The sequence below is a fragment of the Theropithecus gelada genome, chromosome 6, assembly GCF_003255815.1.
Source record: "Theropithecus gelada isolate Dixy chromosome 6, Tgel_1.0, whole genome shotgun sequence".
Classification (NCBI taxonomy): Eukaryota; Metazoa; Chordata; class Mammalia; order Primates; family Cercopithecidae; genus Theropithecus; species Theropithecus gelada.
The window spans coordinates 69,186,864-69,207,599 of record NC_037673.1 but is presented as its reverse complement, the minus strand read 5'-3'; the positions used below and the strand labels follow the sequence as shown (position 1 = coordinate 69,207,599).

The following is a 20,736-nucleotide window of genomic DNA, read 5'->3' as shown; positions in this document are numbered from 1 at the left end:
TGGTTCCCCAAAAAGCTAACACCATATGATCCAGCAATTCTACTTCTAGGTGTATGCCTAAAAAATTGAAAGCAGGGACTCAAACGGATACTTGTACATCAATGTTCCTAGAGTAATAAAATTCACAGAGGCAGAGTAGAATGACATTTGCGGGAGGCTTTGGCAAAAGGAAGGATGAGGAGTTATCGCCCAGAGGATACAGAGTTTCAGTTGGAGAAGATGTAAAAGTTCTACAGATGCATACTCATTAACAGCTGCACAACAATGTGAATGTATTCAATGCCACCAAAATTATACACTTAAAAATTGATTAAATAAATTATATGTTACGATATTTTACCAGAATTTCTAAAAAGAAAAATGATCTATACCAGAGACCATAATGAGATATCACTATACACCTATCAGAATAACTAGAATAAAAAATAGTGGCAATGCCAAATACTCACAAGGATGCAAAGAAATTGGCTCTCTCGTATGATGCTGGTAGGAATGTAAAAATGATACAGCCATTCTGGAAAATTGTTTGTCAGTTCCTTTAAAAACTAAACATACACTTACTATACGACCCAGCAATCACACTCCTGGACGTTTATCCCAAGAACATCCACGTTTGAAACATTATGAAAATTATGTCCACACAAAAACCTATACACAATTGTCCATAGCAGTTTTATTCATAATAGCCAAAACCTGGAAACAACCTGGAATGGTTAAACAAAGTGGAATGGATAAACGAACTGGAAAAACATGGAATGGTTAAACAAACTGGACACCCATATCATGGAATACAACTCATCAACAAAATAGAATGAGCCCTCGATACATGCAACAACTGGCTGCTTCTTAAGGGCATTACGCTGAGTGATTAAAAAGGCAGTCCCAAAAGATCGTAAGCTGTATTACTTCACATATATATAAATTATTGAAATGACAAAATTATAGAGATCAAGAACAGATTAATGGTTGTCAGGGGTTAGGAATGGTGGGGGGAGGGGAGAGTGGGCATATGTATGCACCATAGTTTATCTACTCATCGATGAAAGCTGAAGATACTGGCAATTCTGAACCATCAAAAATGCTTCAAAAATTATCCTGCATCCACATTTTTAACTAACGACCACATGCAATTTAATGGCTAATAGCCCCTTCCCATCATCCCAGCTTCCACTGAGAGCACAATGGCGGTCACCAATAGAAATCTCACTGACAACTTGTCAGGTATCATCTTATATGGCTTATTTTTTCCCCTGTTTTGCCTGGGGGAAAACTCCCTTTTGAGTTCAGTCAAAGGTTTTAATACAATATCATCTATTTTCACATTTAATCCTCTGCCATCTATGCATAAATACCTTTTTAAAATTCAAAAACACAATGACAGGTGTTCCCACTTCAAAACAAACCTAGTATTTAAAAATCTGATTTCAAACATACAATTTAGTGTATTTATCAAAAGTATTCTCTACTGGGTTTTATTAAAGAGGACACTTTACTGCTAAAACAGGATTTTATATATAGGTAACTTTTCTAAAATACCTTCATTAATAAATTCCTAATGAAGAATTCAGTAAAGATATAAAGAACAATAAAAGTCACAATTCAAAATAAAAACAGAACTGCATTATTATGAAAGCTTATCTTGGACTTCCCACTGAAAAAGTTATTTAACTCATTTTGTTCCACTAGCCCTTGGGATATTCTTGTATCAACTCACGGGAGGTGTTTTCAATTTCTTACCAAAGTATGCACTATTCCTTTCACACAACATTTTATGGTGACTTTATTTTTTTAATTTTTTTCAGACCTCTCAGGGATGAATTTAATTTTTAATCAATACATTGTAATTATACATATTTATAGGGGACACTTTGATATTTTGATATGTACATTTTGTATAACGATCCAATCAAGGTACTTGGTGTATTCAATCACCTCTTGCACTTATCATATCTTTGTGGTAAGAATATTCAAAAGCTTCTCCTCCAGCTCTTTTGTAATATACGATACTTTACTGTTAACCATAGTCACCCTACGGTGCAACAGAACACCTGTGCAATAGAACACCCAAACTTATTCCTCCTCTATAATTGCAACTTTGTACCCACTGACCAACCTATCCCCACCTTCTCCTCTCTCCTTGACCTTAAATGGAAAAAATCTGTGATTCCTGCTAGACTCACAAATTTTTTTAATTTTTTTTCTTCTTTATTTGAAAACTGATCATACAATTTGGGCTCATAGTAAAAAATTCAAACAGTAAAAGAGTGTGTATGTAGAAGGCATTCCCCACCCCACTCCAGGAGTTCGGGTATCATTCTAGAAGTGTTCTGTCAATACATAAGTGTCTTTGATTTAAAAACACACACACATGGGTTCCCATATTCTCCTATAACTTGTGTTTTTAAAAAACCACCACATTTCCTAGATATCTTTCCACTTCAGCACATTCAGACTTCCATCATTCTTTTCAAAGATCAGATAATTGATTTAACCGTCTAAAGATGGACATTGTGATTGATCGCAGTATTGTATATGTAACTTTCTTTACATATTGGAACACTGAATGGGAGTGGGTGAGTCCCAGGAAACATTCTCTCCTAAAAGCTTACATTTTTCATTGGCTAAAAGTGATCAAAATAGATTCTGCTGATGAGAATAGACTTTTGAAAGTAGTATGGTCAGGTTGGCAGGTGAGGCTCACAAATTTTTTAAATCTAATTTATGAGTGGTCAAGTACATTTAAACAGATAAATGCTTTAATGATGCAACTTTATTAGGTAATCTGCTGAAAATGAATACTTCAATAATCACTTTATTTTTTCTGTAGTTTCATGGTTGTCTGTTCCCAAAGGGATACAAGAAGCTATGTTTCCTCTTCCTACACAGTCACTTTCAATAACCACAACCATATTCTAAATGATAGTTATATCAGATGCTTTAATGTATTGTTCCAGTAACCTAGATTTTCAAATTCCCTCCCATCAGCACACCTGCTGCTCAGCACGTTCCACACCCAGATTGCCCATAAAGAGAGTCCTCCTGTATATGCTACTCCACAGCCTGGTCATTTCTAATTCCAAGGTGGCACAAAAGTCTTTGGCAACTTTATAAAAGGCAACCGTAAGTCTTTGACATGGTGTATACCTGCAACTCTTACTAAATTGTTTAGAGTTTTCCCCTAAATCAATCTCTCTCTCCTCTCTCTCCTCTCTCTCCCCTCCCCCCCTTTCTTTCTCTCTCTCTCTCTCTCTCTCTCCCCCCCTCTCTCTCGATTCCCCTTATTATTGATCTGCACAAAAGAAGGAAGGGCTGAAGACAAGTCCCTGGGGAAACATGGAACCTTGCTAGCCATGCACTTCAAAAGATTCCCACATCAGGGCCACCTTTCATGACCATAACTTCATGGTTATTCAGAAATTGCACTCCCCACCCCGCCACACACACACAGCTCTAGGGGAGAAACTAGGGCAGCCTCTTCTGCCCCCCAATAATTCTACCATCTGTAAGCAAAGCTTGATGTTCTTCTCTACACTCAGAAGAAAAGGGTTTGCAAAATTAAGTATAAGTAGATGGAGAACACAAGGACCATCATATAATGTGGTGATGTGGGTAGAGGCTGAAGACGTGGGTTCCAATGCAAGCATTGCCCTCACCAGAGGTGTGATGGCTCCAGCCTCCTCTCCCAGGCTCACAGCAACCCTCCCCTCCAGTCAGCTGCTGCCAACCAGTGCAGGCGCCCTCTCTCAGACCATGCCCTCTCCTTGGACCACTCTTCACCTGCCTGTGACCCGGCTAATTCCAGTCTCTATTGTGAACCCAGCTCCTACACAGGCTCTGCAGTCCATTCGCCACTCCTGTGGCTTCAGGAGCATTCTCAGCATGTTTTTATCCAACCATTTATCACAATTATCACACATAATCACTTTCTGTAATGATGCCATTGCCTCCCCAGTAGTGAATTCTCAAGGTCAGGGCAACCAGTTTCCTCCATCTTTGGAAAAAACCCCAGAAACCAGAGGCCGATTTTCCATACCACACTAATGAAGCTTCAAGGCTCCCAAAGACCTCTTTCAACATTTAGGGAAGACCTTAGCAACATGGTCATACAGCCATTTCCTTCTAATCTGCAAAGCAAGAGACATTTCAAAATGGATCGAATTTGACTTGTACAAAACAGGGGTGGTCACCAGATTTCCATCCGAAGAAAACAACAATAACAACATAGAATATCACAAGATTTGCTTGTAATCTGGTGTTTATCCAAAGTGTTCTTGGTGGATGATGTTACAGAAAACTTAAAAATATTCTATGCAGAATAGAAGGGGTGGGGTATTTTAACTACAATTTGTTAAGTTGGCTTTCTCTTTCCATTCAATTTCCCCTCAGACACACTCCCCTTCCTGGTGGGTGGCACTGGAATGTCTGAGGGCATTTTCAGGATCTGGATAAGAGAAATCTGAATTGGAAATGTGACGTTTGTAGAATTTGCCAGCTTTTTAAAATTTGTAATTTATTGTTGTAAATGAATATTCCCTTTAAATCTAATGTTGTTTTAATAATTGTATTCCTTTTCTGAAAGGGAATCTTTCCAATGGCATCATCTTCAGGCCTCACAAAACCTGCATTTGCCCTTGCCTGTATTTCACTTCGTATTTGAAACTTAAAATCTGCCATGTGAATTAATGCATGCACAAACGCACATGGGGCAAGTCACTTAACATCACCAAGTTCATCTCCACTGCCAAACGATGTGTGGTTCTAATGAAAGAGCTAATGTGTGAAAACATTTTGTAGGGCACCATGAGATGTTCTGATCAAGTAAGGTAGTAACTTCGTGGTTGCTATGGTTTGAAAGTCCCCTCCAGAAACTCACGTTGACATTTAATCCCCAATGTGGTTGTATTGAGAGATAGGGCCTTTAAGAGGTGACTGGATCATGAGGGCAGAGACCTCATGAATGGGTCAATCTATTCATGGATTAATGGGTTAACATGGGAGGGGGACTGGTGGCTCTATAAGAAGAGGGAGAGAGACCTGAGCTATCGTGTGGGCACACTCAGCCCCTCAGATGCGATGCCCTCTGCCATCTCGGGACTCTTCAGAGAGTCCCTACCAGTCTCATACACATGCCCCCTCAACTTTGGACTTACCAGCTTCTAGTTCTCTAAGATATAAATTTTGTTTCTTATAAATTAGCCAGTTCCAGGTATTCTGTTATAAGTAATGGAAAACAGACTAACATAATGGTTGTTCAAAGATGCAGATTATAGTAACTATAAGTGCTGGGAGATACTAATAAAGAATGCTAAAGAAGGGGGTAAAAAAAGAGTTCACGTGACATCGTTCACAGATAATCTTTTCTGAGTTAGGAGATTCTTCAGGAACTTCCTGTCTGATAAAGTAAGCTTTTCATTCCCTACAGTTTTAACGCAACTTCCTGTTAAGTTCTAGTTCTCAGCCGCCAGGAATTGTCTACCTGGAAAAGACTTCCTTAATTTTTTTATTGCACAATGTTTACATATGCCATATAGTACCTTAAAAATCTTAAGTTTCAAACTCTGAGACATGTTCCCCAAACATCCACATTTACTGAAGATTATGACGACAGCCCCTCCTGCTGGACCATCTCTCTATCTCTTCGTGCAGCTGGAATACAAAAACTCAAATGACAGTCCCAGTCCCAAAATAGTGATGGTCACATACCTGCTGGGAAAACTCACAGTACAGAAATAAGCAAACAACAGAATTAAAGAGTGCTCCAGGAGGAGCCTCAACCACCGTTTATTGAATGGCACTAAATTAGAACTGTGTATTAATTCAACAAATATTTATTATGTAATACATGCCAAGCACTAAACTAGTGTTGGAAAATCAGTGGACGAAAACAATAGTCCACTAGAAGATTATGCCATTGGAAGGATTCCCTTTCAGAAAAGGAATAAAATTATAAAAACAAAATTAGATTGAAAATGAATATTCATTTATAAAAATAAATTACAAATTTTAATTGAATGTTTGAGTCTCCGCTGTATTGGTGCTTACAATAGAAAGGACGCTAAACAAAACAATAACAACAATACTCTCTCAAAATAGAAAATGTCCAGAGGACTACATTAAGGATGTGACATTTGAGCTGAAATCTGCAAAGTGAGTAAGAATTTAATTATACAAAGGGGAAGGAAGCAAGAGTAGGCCAGGTGAAGACAACAGCACATACAAAGGTCCTGGCCAGGAAGAAGCATGGCATTCACGAAGAAATGAGAGCAGAAGAGTATGGCTGGAGCTTATGGTGTAAAAGGTTTCTGCAATCCTACATGTGACCCCAAATCATCTTTAATTATCAACCATTTTGTCGATGGGACCCTCCCCCTAATGACCACAGCCATTGCCTGGAATGCTCCTATAAAGGGTCAGAGAGCAAGCTTGCCTCCCCTCAATGATTCTCTAGAAACTCAATCCACAAACGTTCACTGAAAGCCTATAGTGCACTGGGCACTGCACTAGGTATTGCAGTGCAATGAAGGGTAACAATCTACGTTCAGGAGATGATGCACAGCCAGATGCATAGCTGTCCAAGGTCATAACCAACATACAATATTGCATCCCATTCCTACCTTAGGGGCATTCCTGGATATGGAACGAAAACAGCTTGGGCGATGTCCTAGAAATAAGAGAATGAGGAAAGTCCACTAGGTAGAGAGAGGACTTGTCAGATTAGAACAGATAAATGATATGGTTGTGAGTTGAGACATGAATGCAGAGAAATAATACTAGAAAGGCATGATAAAGTCTTCACCAATTCTGAGAAAATGGCAACTCTGAAGAGGCCGGGGCAATTATCCAAAGGTGAATTACAACAATGGCTGAGGAGAGAGAGGGGACAGCCATGGCCATCAGCAGGTCTTGATGACTGATCAAGACAGAGGACAAAGGATGGAGGAATTACAAAAACTCAGCTTAAAGCAGGACACCTGGGAGAGTGGTGGGATGGTAACAGAAATCAGGAAGTTGGAAAGAGGAGCTGCTTAGAGGAAAACTTGGAAAACTTTTAAAAAATAGAACAGTCTGAACTTAAAGTCAAATTCTGGCTAATTGAGTGATAATAGCAAACAGGCCAGCTGGAAATGGAAGATGAGACCTGGGCAGAGGTCAAGACGAAAGGGCCTGCACGTGGGAGTCTTCCAGGAGGAGTGATGGTCTAAATAACAAGAATAGATGAGCTTGCAAGAAAAAGAGGGGAAAGAAGAGGGCCCTGGGGAACACCCACACAACAGAGGAGAAGAAAGCGCAATAGACAAAGAGATAACTTGAAAAAGAACCAGCAGAGTTCACGAACACCAAAAGTACACTTTTTAAACATAAATCATGCAACTGCCCCCCAGCCTATGGTAATGACCTGGCCCCTCCCACCCCTCTGACCTGTCTCCTCTCCTCTCCCCTCCCTCACAAATACAAGGGCCATGTTGGCCTTTTGTTGGCCTTCAAATACAAAAAGTTCATTTCCACTCCAGGGCTTTTGTGCTATCTGATCCCTCTACTAGACTGCTCTCCAGGAGAGCCCAGAGAGACTAATGACACACACACACCATTCTCTGCCATGTCATAGCCTTGTATTGTCCTAACCCATATCGCCATCTGAAATTCTTATTTATTTGTTTACCTACTTATTTTCTGTCTCCCACTCCCAAGTGCGTTCTGGGAGAGCAGGGATGTGGGACCTTGTTTCTCACTCTCTGCTCTTACAGTGCATGGCACTACATGAGGACTCGAGAAAATAAACACCTTAGATTAAGCAAGAGCAAACTTAGTGACCTGCATAAGATCCATTTCGATAAAAGTAACAGCATCAAGATATGGAGAGGTAAAGTAGGCAAGAGCTAGAGACACTTATTTAAAACATACACACCCTCCTCAGGTGTAAGGGGGAGGAACTGTTGAGAAGGTAGTATAGCTAAATCACATCTTCTATAAGGGCTGCCTTTCTAGAATACGGAAATAAAACATTTTACCTGGATCACATGTTATGTCTTTTACTGAGGCTTCTCCCAGAGAAAACTCTGACCCATTTCCATTATGCCTAAAATCCTTGCTTAGATGGTAAAACATTTTAAAAACTCAAATAGAACAAAAATATCGGCTACTTCACGTTCTTTATTAAAAATACAGGCTGCACATCACCCAAATTGTGGGAGCTGTCACTGAAATACAGGAAGTGAGGCAGCATCAGACTTTAAGAACACCTGGCACTTATTTACCCGCGGACCTGAAACCCACACCCACCAAGAAATTTCTTCAAAGCTGGGTGCTAGACTGACTCTTCCTGTGGTCTTCTGTAGTTGTATATTCGCCTTTGGGCCTTTCCCCAGAAGCTCATCATCTCAGTTGTGACAGTAGGAGGGGGCACCATAAAGTGGCACTGTATTGAGAGAAGAGGCAACTGTTTCTTTCAAAACGTGAAATGGGATGAAGCTAATGGAGGATTTGTAAAATGTTTCTAAGTCAAAGGTTTTACTAAAGTCTGAGAAGTGGCTTTTTCCCCTCTCTGCTCCTGCCAGAACTACCAAGCAATCTCCTGCAGCAGCTAAGGAGCTTCAGACTTCCCAGGAATTGACATCTCGTGGCAGCTGGCCAGGCTGGGTAAAACAGTTACCACGGTCCTCTTTGCTCTATGGCTAGAACATGCTGCTTTGGAATTTGTTTGCCCCCTCAGAAGGAAAACAGGAGAAATGGCAAAGAGATAAAAGCAGGGCCATTCAGAGAGGGTAGGAAAAGGTCAAGTTCAGTTGGTAGAAAACAAAAACCACCAAAGAGAACCAACTTCAGGGAGCATAGATTAACCGACGATGGCAGAAACACCCCAGCAGGTGGCAATTCTCTGAGATGCACATGCTCCTGTGTTTTAAGTCAAGACACAAGTAAAGTTGATATAATTTGCTTTAAAAAATGTGTACAAAGTAAACACGTGATCTAGAAGTTGAATTCAGGCAAAAGCCCCGCCTGATTCCATTGGCTAAGCCAGACTTAGCTGTATTAACCTACTTTAAAAGACACCCTCACCTACCACCCTCTGACACCTGAGCTAATGAAAATTTCTATTATTTTGAGCTGGGAGGAACTGAATGGAGCAAATGACCATCAATTAATAGGTCTGGCTTCTTGTGAGCAAATGAGCTTTAGAAGGTCAGGGCTTGCCTAGACATAGTTATCAGCAGCATCCTCTCGTGAAATCAAAGACAGACCCTTTAATTTAAGGTCCAGGAAGGAGCACCATTCTTCATGTCAGAAAGCTCGAAGGCAGCTGCAGGGCAGGAAAGGATAAAATGGTGCCCTTGAGTACTTGGTCAATGAGGAAATGGAGATGTGGCAGAGCAGTGGGGGAGGTCGTCACCAGTGAGGGTGGGAAAACCCCAGACTTATTGTGGGATCTGCCACTAACAAACTTTCTGAGCAAAAAAATTATTCTTATGACTTCTAATAGAGCATTTTAAAATCCAGAGTGTCAAACCAGCTGAGTTAACTTAGTCGAGCCAGTCAGTTTCCCTCTTGGAGACTAATCTCCTCATCAGCAAAGTGAGGGTGCCCAGGCAACGGTCCCCAAGATGCCCTCACAGACTAATATTTTGAGTTGATGGGCATGAGGCCAGTCATAGGTAGCCCACTGGGGGATGCAGAGCCACCAAGAGAGAAGGGCAGTGTCGAGAGGACAGGATTTCCCTCCACAGGAACCAAAAGCCACAGGGAATCTGCAGGGTTCCGGAAGAAGGCCCCTGCTGGGTGACCCATAACAAAGCCACCAAGTCACTTACCACCTCAATAGGAAGCTGCTTCCCTGGGCTGGGGAAGAGTCCATCCAGACAACTTGGACCCTGTGCTCCGGCCCTCCCTCCAGAAGGCTGGGACCAAGGGGAGTATGCTCCACCAAATATTCAAGGAAGCTATACCAACATCCAGAAATTAGAAAAGGCTGAATAGGAGAGAGTTTCACCCCACTACCTCTAGACATCAGATTACACCTTCAACACACACGATGAGCCCAGCAGCAACCAACATTCTTGGGACCAAACACAGCAGGAGACAGTGACCCAGAATAAAAGAATAATATAAACATAAAATGCTAAGGGAATAGCAAAGCATCTTAGATCCAGCTGGAAACAAGCTACTGAAGCAAAAACTCCACTGCCCAAATGGTTATACAATTTGCAGCCTCCGGAGAAAAAAGTGATCACACTCTTCTCAGTCAGTTGCTATGATTAACGCGTCTGCACAGCACGTCAGAAGGGTGGAAGAGAGCAAGAGCCCACACACACAGTCTCACACATGCACCCTCTGCAGATGTTAAAAAATCTCCATGGATTAGATGCTCATATTAGTCAGAATTTGAGAAATGGGAGAAATGAAGGGACCATGGCAAAAAAGGGAGGATTAAAGCAAGCAAGGAGATTTCTTCCTTCTAACCCTTCACCAACTTAATCAACATACAAAATTTAACATCCCTCCTTTCTTTGCACAATGAAAATGAGAACATAATCCCCAGTTACATAATTATCAGTTATTAAAGACATTAAATATTTCTGAAAGTTGCTTAATAAAATGTCAACTATTAGATCTCATTTGCAAAGGAATCCACTAAAATTTAAAATATGTATGCCCTTCATCCAGCAATTCTACTCTTAGGAATCTATCCCACAGAGATGAAAGTATCAGTGTACAAGGACATATGCACAGGATGTCTGGTGAATAATTGTTCCTGACTGCCAAAAATTGAAACAAAGTGAATGGCCATCAATAAGGAATGAGCTTGGCCCATACCTATTCATTAATTACAGTAAGTTTGAGCTACGTTTGATGGCTTATAGGAGTTTCTACAAAGTATCACTGAGTTGGAAAAGATACAGAAGTCCACCTAATATGATCGTTCTACTAAAGCTTGTATATGTATATATGAAAACAGAAAAACATGAAAATGTTTGCACTAAGTCCTTGGTTCTCAAACTTCAGCACACAGCAGAATCACTTGAAGGTTTTATTAAAACACAGATTGCTGGGCCCCATCCACAGAGTGTCTGATTCAGTAGGTCCAGCATGAGGTCTGAGAATTTGCATTTCTGGCAAGTTCCTAGGGATGCTGATGCCGCTGAGAACCACTGCAGGCAGTGACTCTAAGAGTTAGCTCAGAGTACAGGAAGGGGAAGTATAAAACGGGGGTGAGGGGAAATGGGGTCCTGTCCATTATAAGAAAAACAGCATTTCCATATAATTCCTTATGAAATATCATGTGTGTGTGCATGTGTGTGTGTGTGTGTATATACATTTGCCAAACAAATTTTAGTGTATACCAAAATACTAATAAAGTTCTCTCAAAAGAAGAATTTCGCCAGGCGCAGTGGCTCATGCCTGTAATTCCAGCACTTTAGGAGTACAAGGTGGGTGGATTACTTGAGCCCAGAAGTTTGAGACCAGCCTGGGCAACATGGCAAGACCTCATCTCTACAAAAAATACAAAAATTAGCCAGATGTGGTGGCACACGCCTCTAGTCCCAGCTACTCTGGGGGCTGAGGCAGGAGGATTGCTTGAACCTGGGAGGTGGAGGCTGCAGTAAGCCAAGATCCCACTACACTCCCCAGCCTGGGTGACACAGCGAGAACTTGTCCCAAAAAAAAAAGGTAGAACTTCAAATGATCTTCACTTTCTTTTTAATAATTTTACTTACTATTATAGTCTTTATAATAAGTAAGTGTTATTTAATCATTTTAAATAAAGCCATTTTAATTGAGGAAAAATGGAAAAATCTTTGGAACCAACAGTTTCTCAAGCAAGACTTTTCTGTTTTATTCACGGCACTAAACCGATATTTCGGAAAGACTAGCATTAATTATACTTTACAAACAGGTTTTGTTTCTGTTGAGATAGGGTATTGCTCTGTCACCCAGGCTGGAGTGCAATGGTATGATTATAGCTCAGTGCTGCCTTGAACTCTTTGGCTTAAGTGATCCTCCCACCTCAGCCTCCCAAGTAGTTGGGACTATAGGCTTGAGCCACCACACCTGGGTAATTTTTTTTTTTTTTTTTTGTAAAGACAGAGACAGCCTGTTACCAGGCTGATCTTGGGAGGACTAAGCAGCCTCTCAAAGTGCTGAAATTACAGGTGTATGCCACCACACCCAGCCAATTATACTTTATACAAAAATAAAATATAATTAATATTTTAAAAAAGGAGCTCTTGGATAAATAAGTAGAACGCGTATTTGTTTTATAACTCTCCTTGATTTACAAATTTAGAGAAAACTCAATATAAAAAGTAATCAAAAAAGCACTCATTAGCAAAAATACAAATTGGCTTGTAAATGCAAAATCTCTTCCTCTCTCAGGATTTAATTAAATGCCCCGTAAGCAAAATCTCTCCTGGTAAGCTGTCCTTGCATCGTTTCCTATCTCTTTTTACATGTAAGCTGGGAAAAAGAAGACTGAGAGCAATAATCTAAAAGTAAAATTATCTACTTTCTCATGGCAATGTGAAATTTAAAAATAAAAACAAAATAGAAATATCTTTATAATTTCCAGTACAGAACTTTCAAGCTCCCAAGTGGTGTCAACTGAAGAATTTTAAGCCAGAAAAATAAACACCTTAGGCTGATTCCATTGATTCTAATTTACAGTTTTCCAGGTTTTTGCACTTCTCATTAGCTTCACCACCACAACTCTTTTTCTAGCTTAAAAATAAACCTCCTAATACTATTGTACCATTCAGTCTAAAAACTAAGCATAGACTTCAAACCAGACTGCCGGCCTCTGTATTTCATTTGTTTTTGTTTGTTTGTTTGTTTGTTTTGGTTCATTTTGCTTTCTTTTTTTTTCTCCTTGGAATAAACAGGCTAGCCTTCCAGTGCTGCTCCTTCAGTTTCCTTTCAAGCACGAATGCAGGAAGCTGCTTAGAGACTAAAAATTGGATTTGCAATGCTCATATATATCCCTAAGTTCCACGAAGTGATATTATAAAGCTCTTGGCTGCCAGTCTTGCCAACTCCTGCTTCTTCTCTGATCTTAGTACAGTGTTTCTCTTTTTCTGCAACTGCAACTCAGAGAACTGCCACGGATTCTTTTAAAAACTAGACTAAAGCTGGCCATGGTGGCATATGCCTGTAGTCCCAGCTACTGGGGAGGCTAAGGCAGGAGGCTTGCCAGGGCCCAGGTGGTCGAGGGTGCAGTGAGCTAAGATCGTGCCAGTGCACTCCAGCCTGCACAACAGTGAGGCCCCATCTCAAAATAAATTTTAAAAAATAAATAAATAAAATAAAATTTTCACTGAATCTGTGGCTGAGTTCAGGAATATTACTATATCTCCCAGAAGAAGAGAATCTCCTTCTTAAAAACGAGCAAACAGAAATGAGCCAAAAAAAAATTCTACAGCACAAGAGACAGAGCCAAAGACTGCACCTCCTTCTGAAACAGATTCCTGAAAGGTATAGAAAAAAAATAATAATTCTTCCGTGTGCTCATAATAAAATGTAAAAGATTATCTCTATAAAACTATGTGCGCATAAAATGGCCAAGATTTGACAATGCTACATAAAAACTAAAAGTGTTGGAATCAAAAATTGTGCTGGCAAGCACAAAAAAACAACTTGATGCTACTGAAAACTTAAGTGGAAAACAAAGATAAAAACATTCTTGGCTGGGCGCGGTGGCTCATGCCTGTAATCCCAGCAGTTTGGGAGGCCGACGTGGGTGGATCACAAGGTCAAGAGATTGAGGTCATCCTGGCTAACATGGTGAAACCCTGTCTCTACTAAAAATACAAAAAAATTAGCCAGGAGTGGTGGTGGGCCCCTGTAGTTCCAGCTACTCAGGAGGCTGAGGCAGGAGAATCACCTGAACCCGAGAGGCTGAGGTTGCAGTGAGCCAAGATCGTGCCACTGCACTCCAGCCTGGAGACAGAGCAAGACTCCGTCTCAAAAAAAATTCTTCCAGAATGCAACCCTCCTTTCTCCCCAAAAAGAAAAAAAAAAAAATCCAATCTTTGGATATTAGTTGTTCTATCTAGAAGGGGAAAACAATAGTGGAAGAAACAATCTTTAAAAAGAAAAATCGAAAGTGTTCTTCGTCAATCCAAGCAAAATGCATGGGGAATTTAAGAAAATATTTACATCTGTAGATTTTCTATAGGTATAAAGATGTCTATCATCTTCAGGAAAGATTCTCTATAGTGACCCGACAAATAGAGACAAAGAAGCATTTTAGCCATAAAAATGTTATAAGAATTCCATCAAAACAGGTTATAAGCAAAGAAATAAAAAATCATCTGTAAGACCCATCTGAATGAGGTGCCCTTTTTCGAGAGGTGGGTAGAAATTGGGGAATAATTTCAATCAATTCTTTTCCTTCCTGATTATTGTTCCACTTATGTAATCTAATTGTCCTCGAGGTAAATCTTATTAATTTATATATTTTTTAAAGTCTGTTGTAATTAGATTTTTCTAGGGCATTAACATACAATTATGCATAGTGTTATTCTATAATTTTAATATAGCCTCCCAATATGTAATGGACTCTTCACAATTTCCAGTGGAGAGGGTATCTTTATTATACACTTGCCAGAGTTATTTTAATTTGTTTTTCCAAAAGAAATAGTCAAAATAACTAAGTAGGATTACTAGAAGTACATACATTAAAGTCTCCAAAATTAAGAGATGCAATAAATCACAATCAAATGAGAAAACACAGTATCAACTAAATAAATGTCAAAAGAACCCTTGCTAAAATTCAACACAGATACAGATAAAACTCTGGAAAAATCTGTATCAAAATGTCAACAGAGCTTATCATTCATCATGGGATTAAACATGAGGTTTTAATTTTTTCTTTTTGCTGTGTCTCTTTCTAACATCTTACAATAAATATATATAAATAAGAAAAAATATTAAGGGTTTATGAACCAAAATATAGTAAACTAAGAGAAACTAGAAGTGAATATTTATCAAACCTCTGAAGACAGAAGGGCAGAGAGCAGTTTCTTCCCCAAAATACAGAAACAAATTGTAGGAGAGTTTTGAGTCTGCTGTGTCTGCACAACAGTACTCATTTGGTAGATTTTGGTTTAAGACTTGTTTTCATTATAGCATATCTCTACTGACCTCTTACTGGATGAGGTCAGGTGGCTAGATTGGCTTAAGTCAGTTTGCAATAATATTGACCAAAAATGTTAAATTAAATTTTAAAAAGGTATACACTCTACCATATGTAGTAAGAGTTATGTTAAATATATTTCATATATTTTATCTAAGATATCATTATTTATAACATACATTTAATATTCTACTAGAAAAGAAAAATTGTCAATTAGGATATAATTTTTAATTACCTAGAATTTTATATTTATCAAAAGATCTTTTCTAAATTAATCTATACATAGATTTTTATCATGTAACACGCTGTTATTTCCATGTCTTGGCCGGGCGTGGTGGCTCACCCCTGTAATCCCAGCACTTTGGGAGGCTGAGGCGGGTGGATCACGAGGTCAAGAGATCGAGACCATCCTGGCCAACATGCTGAAACCCTGTCTCTACTGAAAATACAAAAATTAGCCAGGCGTGATGGCACGCACCTGTAGTCCCAGCTATTCGGGAGGCTGAGGCAGGAGAATTGCTTGAATCTGGGAGGCAGATGTTGCCGTGAACTGAGATCGCGCCACTGCACTCCAGCCTGCCAATAGAGTGAGACTCCATCCCAAAAAAAAGAAAAAAAAAAATTCCATGTCTTTCTAGTTACATAGTAACTTTGCCTTATAATGCTAGATCGTGGTGAAGTCATTTTGAAAGCAATTAACTTATGTAGTACCAGCAAGGTATATAAACTGAAATGACAACAATATGAAACCCTGTGACCAAGGTAACACACGTGTAGGCAATGACATCTGCCAGGAAGCACAGCGAATGTAAGAGCATCTCAATTTTAGAGATGTTAAAATGAGAAAAAAAAATTACACCTTAAAATTCATAAAATATATCAGTATTTTAATATAATAACATTATCCATAGGGGGTGAGATTATGACATTTTCTTAACACTTTCCTGTGCTTTTCACTTTACTCTAATCAGCATTTTTTTTAATAACTAGAAAAACTTGTTTTTGTTTTTATTTGGTTCATTTAAATCTCTTCTCTTCTTGGGCAATGTGTATTAGTTTTTCGCCAAATCTGGTCACAATCTAGTAACTCTATGTTCAAAACAGCTACATGAGGAGGTTGGTCAGCTACAAGGCTTCTATCATGATTAGGCTTGTGGATTTGTCTGTTTTGAGGTAGGGAAGGAGGGTGGAATGAGTAAGGAATAGGAAGGCACACACAGAAAAAACAACAGTAAGATTTGGGAGTACTCTACAATTTAGCCTCAGACCAGCCTTTTTTTTTTTTTTTTTTTTTTTTTTTTTTTTTTTTTTTTTTTTTTACCTTTAATCATGGCTGGGCCAAACCCTACTGTCTACAGGCACATTTTATGGCCTGAAAATCACAAGCTAGAGAGAGTACTAGAGATCACTGGACAACCCAAGGGGCAACTTTTCTAGTATTCTGGAATCAATTTGGTTCATGACTCTGTCTTCCTCCAGAGAAGTATGTGTGGTGTGTTGAAGGGAGTGAGGGTGAGTGAGTAGGAACTTGGCTGGGTAATGAAGTGTAGGAAGTGGATGAATCTATTCTCATCAATTGAGGATTCTGATTAAATTTGTTCCAATTCTGGCCAGGTATGGTGGCTCACACCTGTAATCCCAACACTTTGGGAGGCTGAGTCATTTGGATCACGAGGTCAGGAGATCAAGACCATCTTGGCCAACATGGTGAAATCCTATCTCTACTAAAATACAAAAAAATTAGCCAGGCGTGGTGGTGCATGCCTGTAATCCCAGCTACTTGGGAGGCTGAGGCAGGGGAATCGCTTGAACCTGGGAGGCAGAGGTTGCAGTGAGCCAAGATCCCACCATTGCACTCCAGCCTGGCAACAGAGCAAGACTCTGTCTCAAAACAAAACAAAACAAAACAAAACCGTTTCAATTCCTTGAAATTTTGTTCTAAACCCTGGTTTCCTCACACATTCAGGCTCACCTGCCCAGGTCCGCCCCACACCAACACAGTTCCCTTCCAACAAAGGAAGTTTTGTTTGAAATCAGAAGGAAGGAGGAGAGATGAGCCCATCTGCCATTTTCTGTGTGAGGAAACAATCTGTTCACTTCCCTGTTAACCCGAGGAGTTGTTCTCAGAATGGCATCTTCCTGGGCCTAGACGGCACATCTAACTGCAAATCTCATTGGGCATTCCTGTCCCCCAGTGCCAACTCCCACTTCTGTTTATGTCCCAGCACTTTTTGTTTGAATTCTTATTTCGTACTTTTAGCTGACACAATTATCACGAAATCTTCCCCTCAAAAAGACACACAGAGAAGTTACTGACTATTATCAGGATATAGTCATAAAATAATATGTTCACACACTACTTATATGAGTGAAGTGAGTGTTTCTGAGTCCAGAAATTACACAGTTAAAAAAAATACTGAGGGAAATATAAAAACCAGACTTTAAAATAGGAGCCAACCAGTTTTAAAAGGCTCCATGCAAATACTTGAACTAGACAGTAATGCTCAGTGTGTTGTTTTTAAAAAGCCTTAACTCAATAGCAAGAAAAACATTTCTCCCCACTTCAGTCACATGGTTTGGAGTTAAGAAAGGGCCCCTTGGACCTGAAGCCCAGTGCTTAGCAACTTACGTAAAGAGGTGCTTCGCTGCAGCTCAACTCCATGGCTTTCGCATCTGCAATGAAAATAGTAAACAAGAGCAGTTATTGCAGGAGGCCCCATGGAACCCACCAGGTGAGCTCTCCCTGTCCTGCCTGCAGTTATCAACATTGTGGAGGGAGGAGCAAACTCATTAGATAGGAAAACTGCAGAGACAAAATATAAAAGAATGAAGGACTAATATGCTATCTAAATAACATATCCTCTCGAGAACACAATATGATGGCCTCTCAAAAAATTACATGTAGAATTACCATATGACTTAGCAATTCTACTTCCAGGTATATACCCAAAGAATTGAAAGCAGGGACTCAAACAAATTTTTATACCTATGTTCATAGCAGCATTATTCACAATAGCCAAAAGATAGGAAAAAAAACAAATGTCCACTGACAGATGGATAATCAAAATGTGGTATACACATGCAATGGAATATTATTCAACCTTAAAAAGAAACAAAATTCTAATACGTGTTATAACATGAATGAGCCTTAAAGACACTACGCTAAGTAAAATAAGCCAATCACAAAAGGACAAATACTGTATGATTTGACTTAAATGAGGTATCTAGATAGTCAAACTCATAGAAAAAGAAAGTAGAACAGAGATTACCAGAAGCTGGACGTTGGGAAGAATGGAGAGTTATTTAATGTCTATAGAGTTTCAGTTTGGAAAGACAAAGAAGTTCTGGAGATGGCTGGTGGGGGTGATGGTTGCATAACAATGTGAATGTACCTAGTTCCACTGAGTTGTACCTGAAAAAATGGTTCAAATGGTAAGTCTTGTATATATTATCAAAATAAAAAATCATAGTAATTATAGTACATGTCGTGTCTACATGAAGCAAAATAATTTGAATTTGAAAAAATATATATCCTACCATCTTATTATTTTATATTAGTTTCCACACATATAGAAACCCTGTGACCCCAGACACTATCCCATAGACTGCTCCTAAAATAAAAATATTTCAGAAAGCCAAGAAAGGTCAACATAAGCATGTTGAAAGTTTCACCTGTGTTCATCGCTTGGCTCACAGGTAATTCCAAAGTCAGAGTCCACTTTTGGCCAGGTGAGGCAGAACAGCACAGTGACAAGATAGTTCTATTGCCTCCCTTACACAGAGGGCCAGAGAGTTCAGCTGCATGATTGCATAGGTAGGATGCAGCCCACTGTCAAGCTAACCAACCTCTCTGCCAGGCATGTGCACCTGGATCCGCTTCTGGGTGTGCCTGCCCCTTTAAAATAGCACAGACGGATGGATAAACAAAATGTGGTGTGTACATACAGTGGAATGTTATTCAGCCTTAAGAAGGAATACAATTCCAACAAATGCTACAACTGGACAAGCCTTGACAACATTACCCTAAGTGAAATAATTCAGACAGAAAGGACAAATACTATATGATGCCAGTTATATGAGGTACCTAGAGTAATCAAACATGAGTTTGACATGAGAAGCAGAAAAAAAATGATTGGTAGTTGCCGAGGTGGGGCACACAGGAGTGTATTGTTTATTGGATATGGACTTTCAGTTTTGCATAGATGAAAGTATTCTGGAGATGCACAATGGTAATGGTTTCACAGCAATGCGAATATACTTACCACTACTGGCCTGTGTTAAAAATGGTTAAGATGGTAATTTTTATGTTGTCTATTTTGCCACAGTTAAAAATTTTAAAGTAAACAAATAGCACTTAGAAACTTGTTTCCTACTTAGAAAAAACAAAAAAACCCAGCATCACTCACTGAACACCAACTGTGGGCCAGGTATTACACAAAGATAATAAAGACATGCCTTCTGGGTCTGCCAGAAAGTGGTCCAGCGTTCAAGGAGTTCCAAGCTGAACAAAAGAGAATGAAAGATTGGGAGACAGGGAGGAGCAGGTTGCATGAGAATTCTAAATGGGGCAGACAGGGAGACTCACTTGTCCCTGCACCCTTGCCTCCCTCCCACTGCACACCTGAGGCCCGGGTTCTGCTCCTTAGGCCAAGCCTGGCTCTGCAACCTCTGCCTCCCAGGTTCAGGCGATTCTTATGCCTTAGCCTCCCAAGTGGCTGGCATTACAAGTGTGCACCACCATGCCCAGCCTCAGCCCTGCTGTAGTAATTTAGGGGCTTCTCTTAAGAATGAATTGTGGGGCTGGGCACAGTGGCTCACACCTGTAATCCCAGCACTTTGGGAGGCTGAGGTGGGTGGATCACCTGAGGTCAGGAGTTCAAGACCAGCCTGACCAACATGGTGAAACCCCATATCTACTAAAACACAAAAATTAGCTGGGCATGGTGGCAGGCACCAGTAATCTCAGCTACTCTGGAGGCTGAGGCAGAAGAATCACTTGAACCTAGGAGGCAGAGGTTGCAATGAGCTGAGATTGTGCCATTGTACTCCAGCCTGGGCAATAAGAGTGAAACTTCATCTCAAAAAAAAAAAAAAAAAGAATGAATTGTGACATTTAGTACAGTAATCCCCAAAGGATACACTTGGCAAGAAAGCGAATATGAAAAGTTCTATTTTTAGGTATTTTTTATAAAACAATTTAAGTTTTACTAATACTTCATATACACACTGGTGATAGCACCCTCCTAGGTCCTAAGTCATGTTTCCTAAGACATCTTGAGAGATGACTGAGGGTCCTACAAGGCAGAGGGTTTGACAACAGGGCCCTTCTCAGCCCTCAATTTTATTTAAAATATCATGTCCTGTGGCAGTTTATGTGGACCCACTTAAATGGGTTTATAGATTATAATAATCCATTTATTATTGTTACTATTTGAAAGAGTATCACTCTGTCATCCAGGCTGGAATGCAGCCGTACAATCATAGTTCACTGTAACCTTGATATCCTGGGCTCAAGAGATCCTCCTGCTTCAGGCTCCCACATGGTTAAGATGATAGGTGTGCTAACTTGTATTTTTTTTTTTTTTTTTTTGTAGAGATAGGGTCTTGCTACA

The 20,736-nt window shown here is 39.8% G+C and overlaps 1 protein-coding gene across 1 annotated transcript in view; it reads right to left on the bottom strand.

Moving 5' to 3' along the window:
- The window catches only part of ARHGEF28 (Rho guanine nucleotide exchange factor 28), a 309,778-nt gene that overhangs the window by 231,166 nt on the left and 57,876 nt on the right, over positions 1–20,736 (bottom strand). The window contains exon 2 of the mRNA XM_025389056.1: positions 17,754–17,797. Within this exon, the coding sequence (XP_025244841.1) occupies positions 17,754–17,786 (33 nt within the window). The 5' untranslated portion in view covers positions 17,787–17,797. The remainder of the gene's footprint in view (positions 1–17,753; positions 17,798–20,736) is intronic.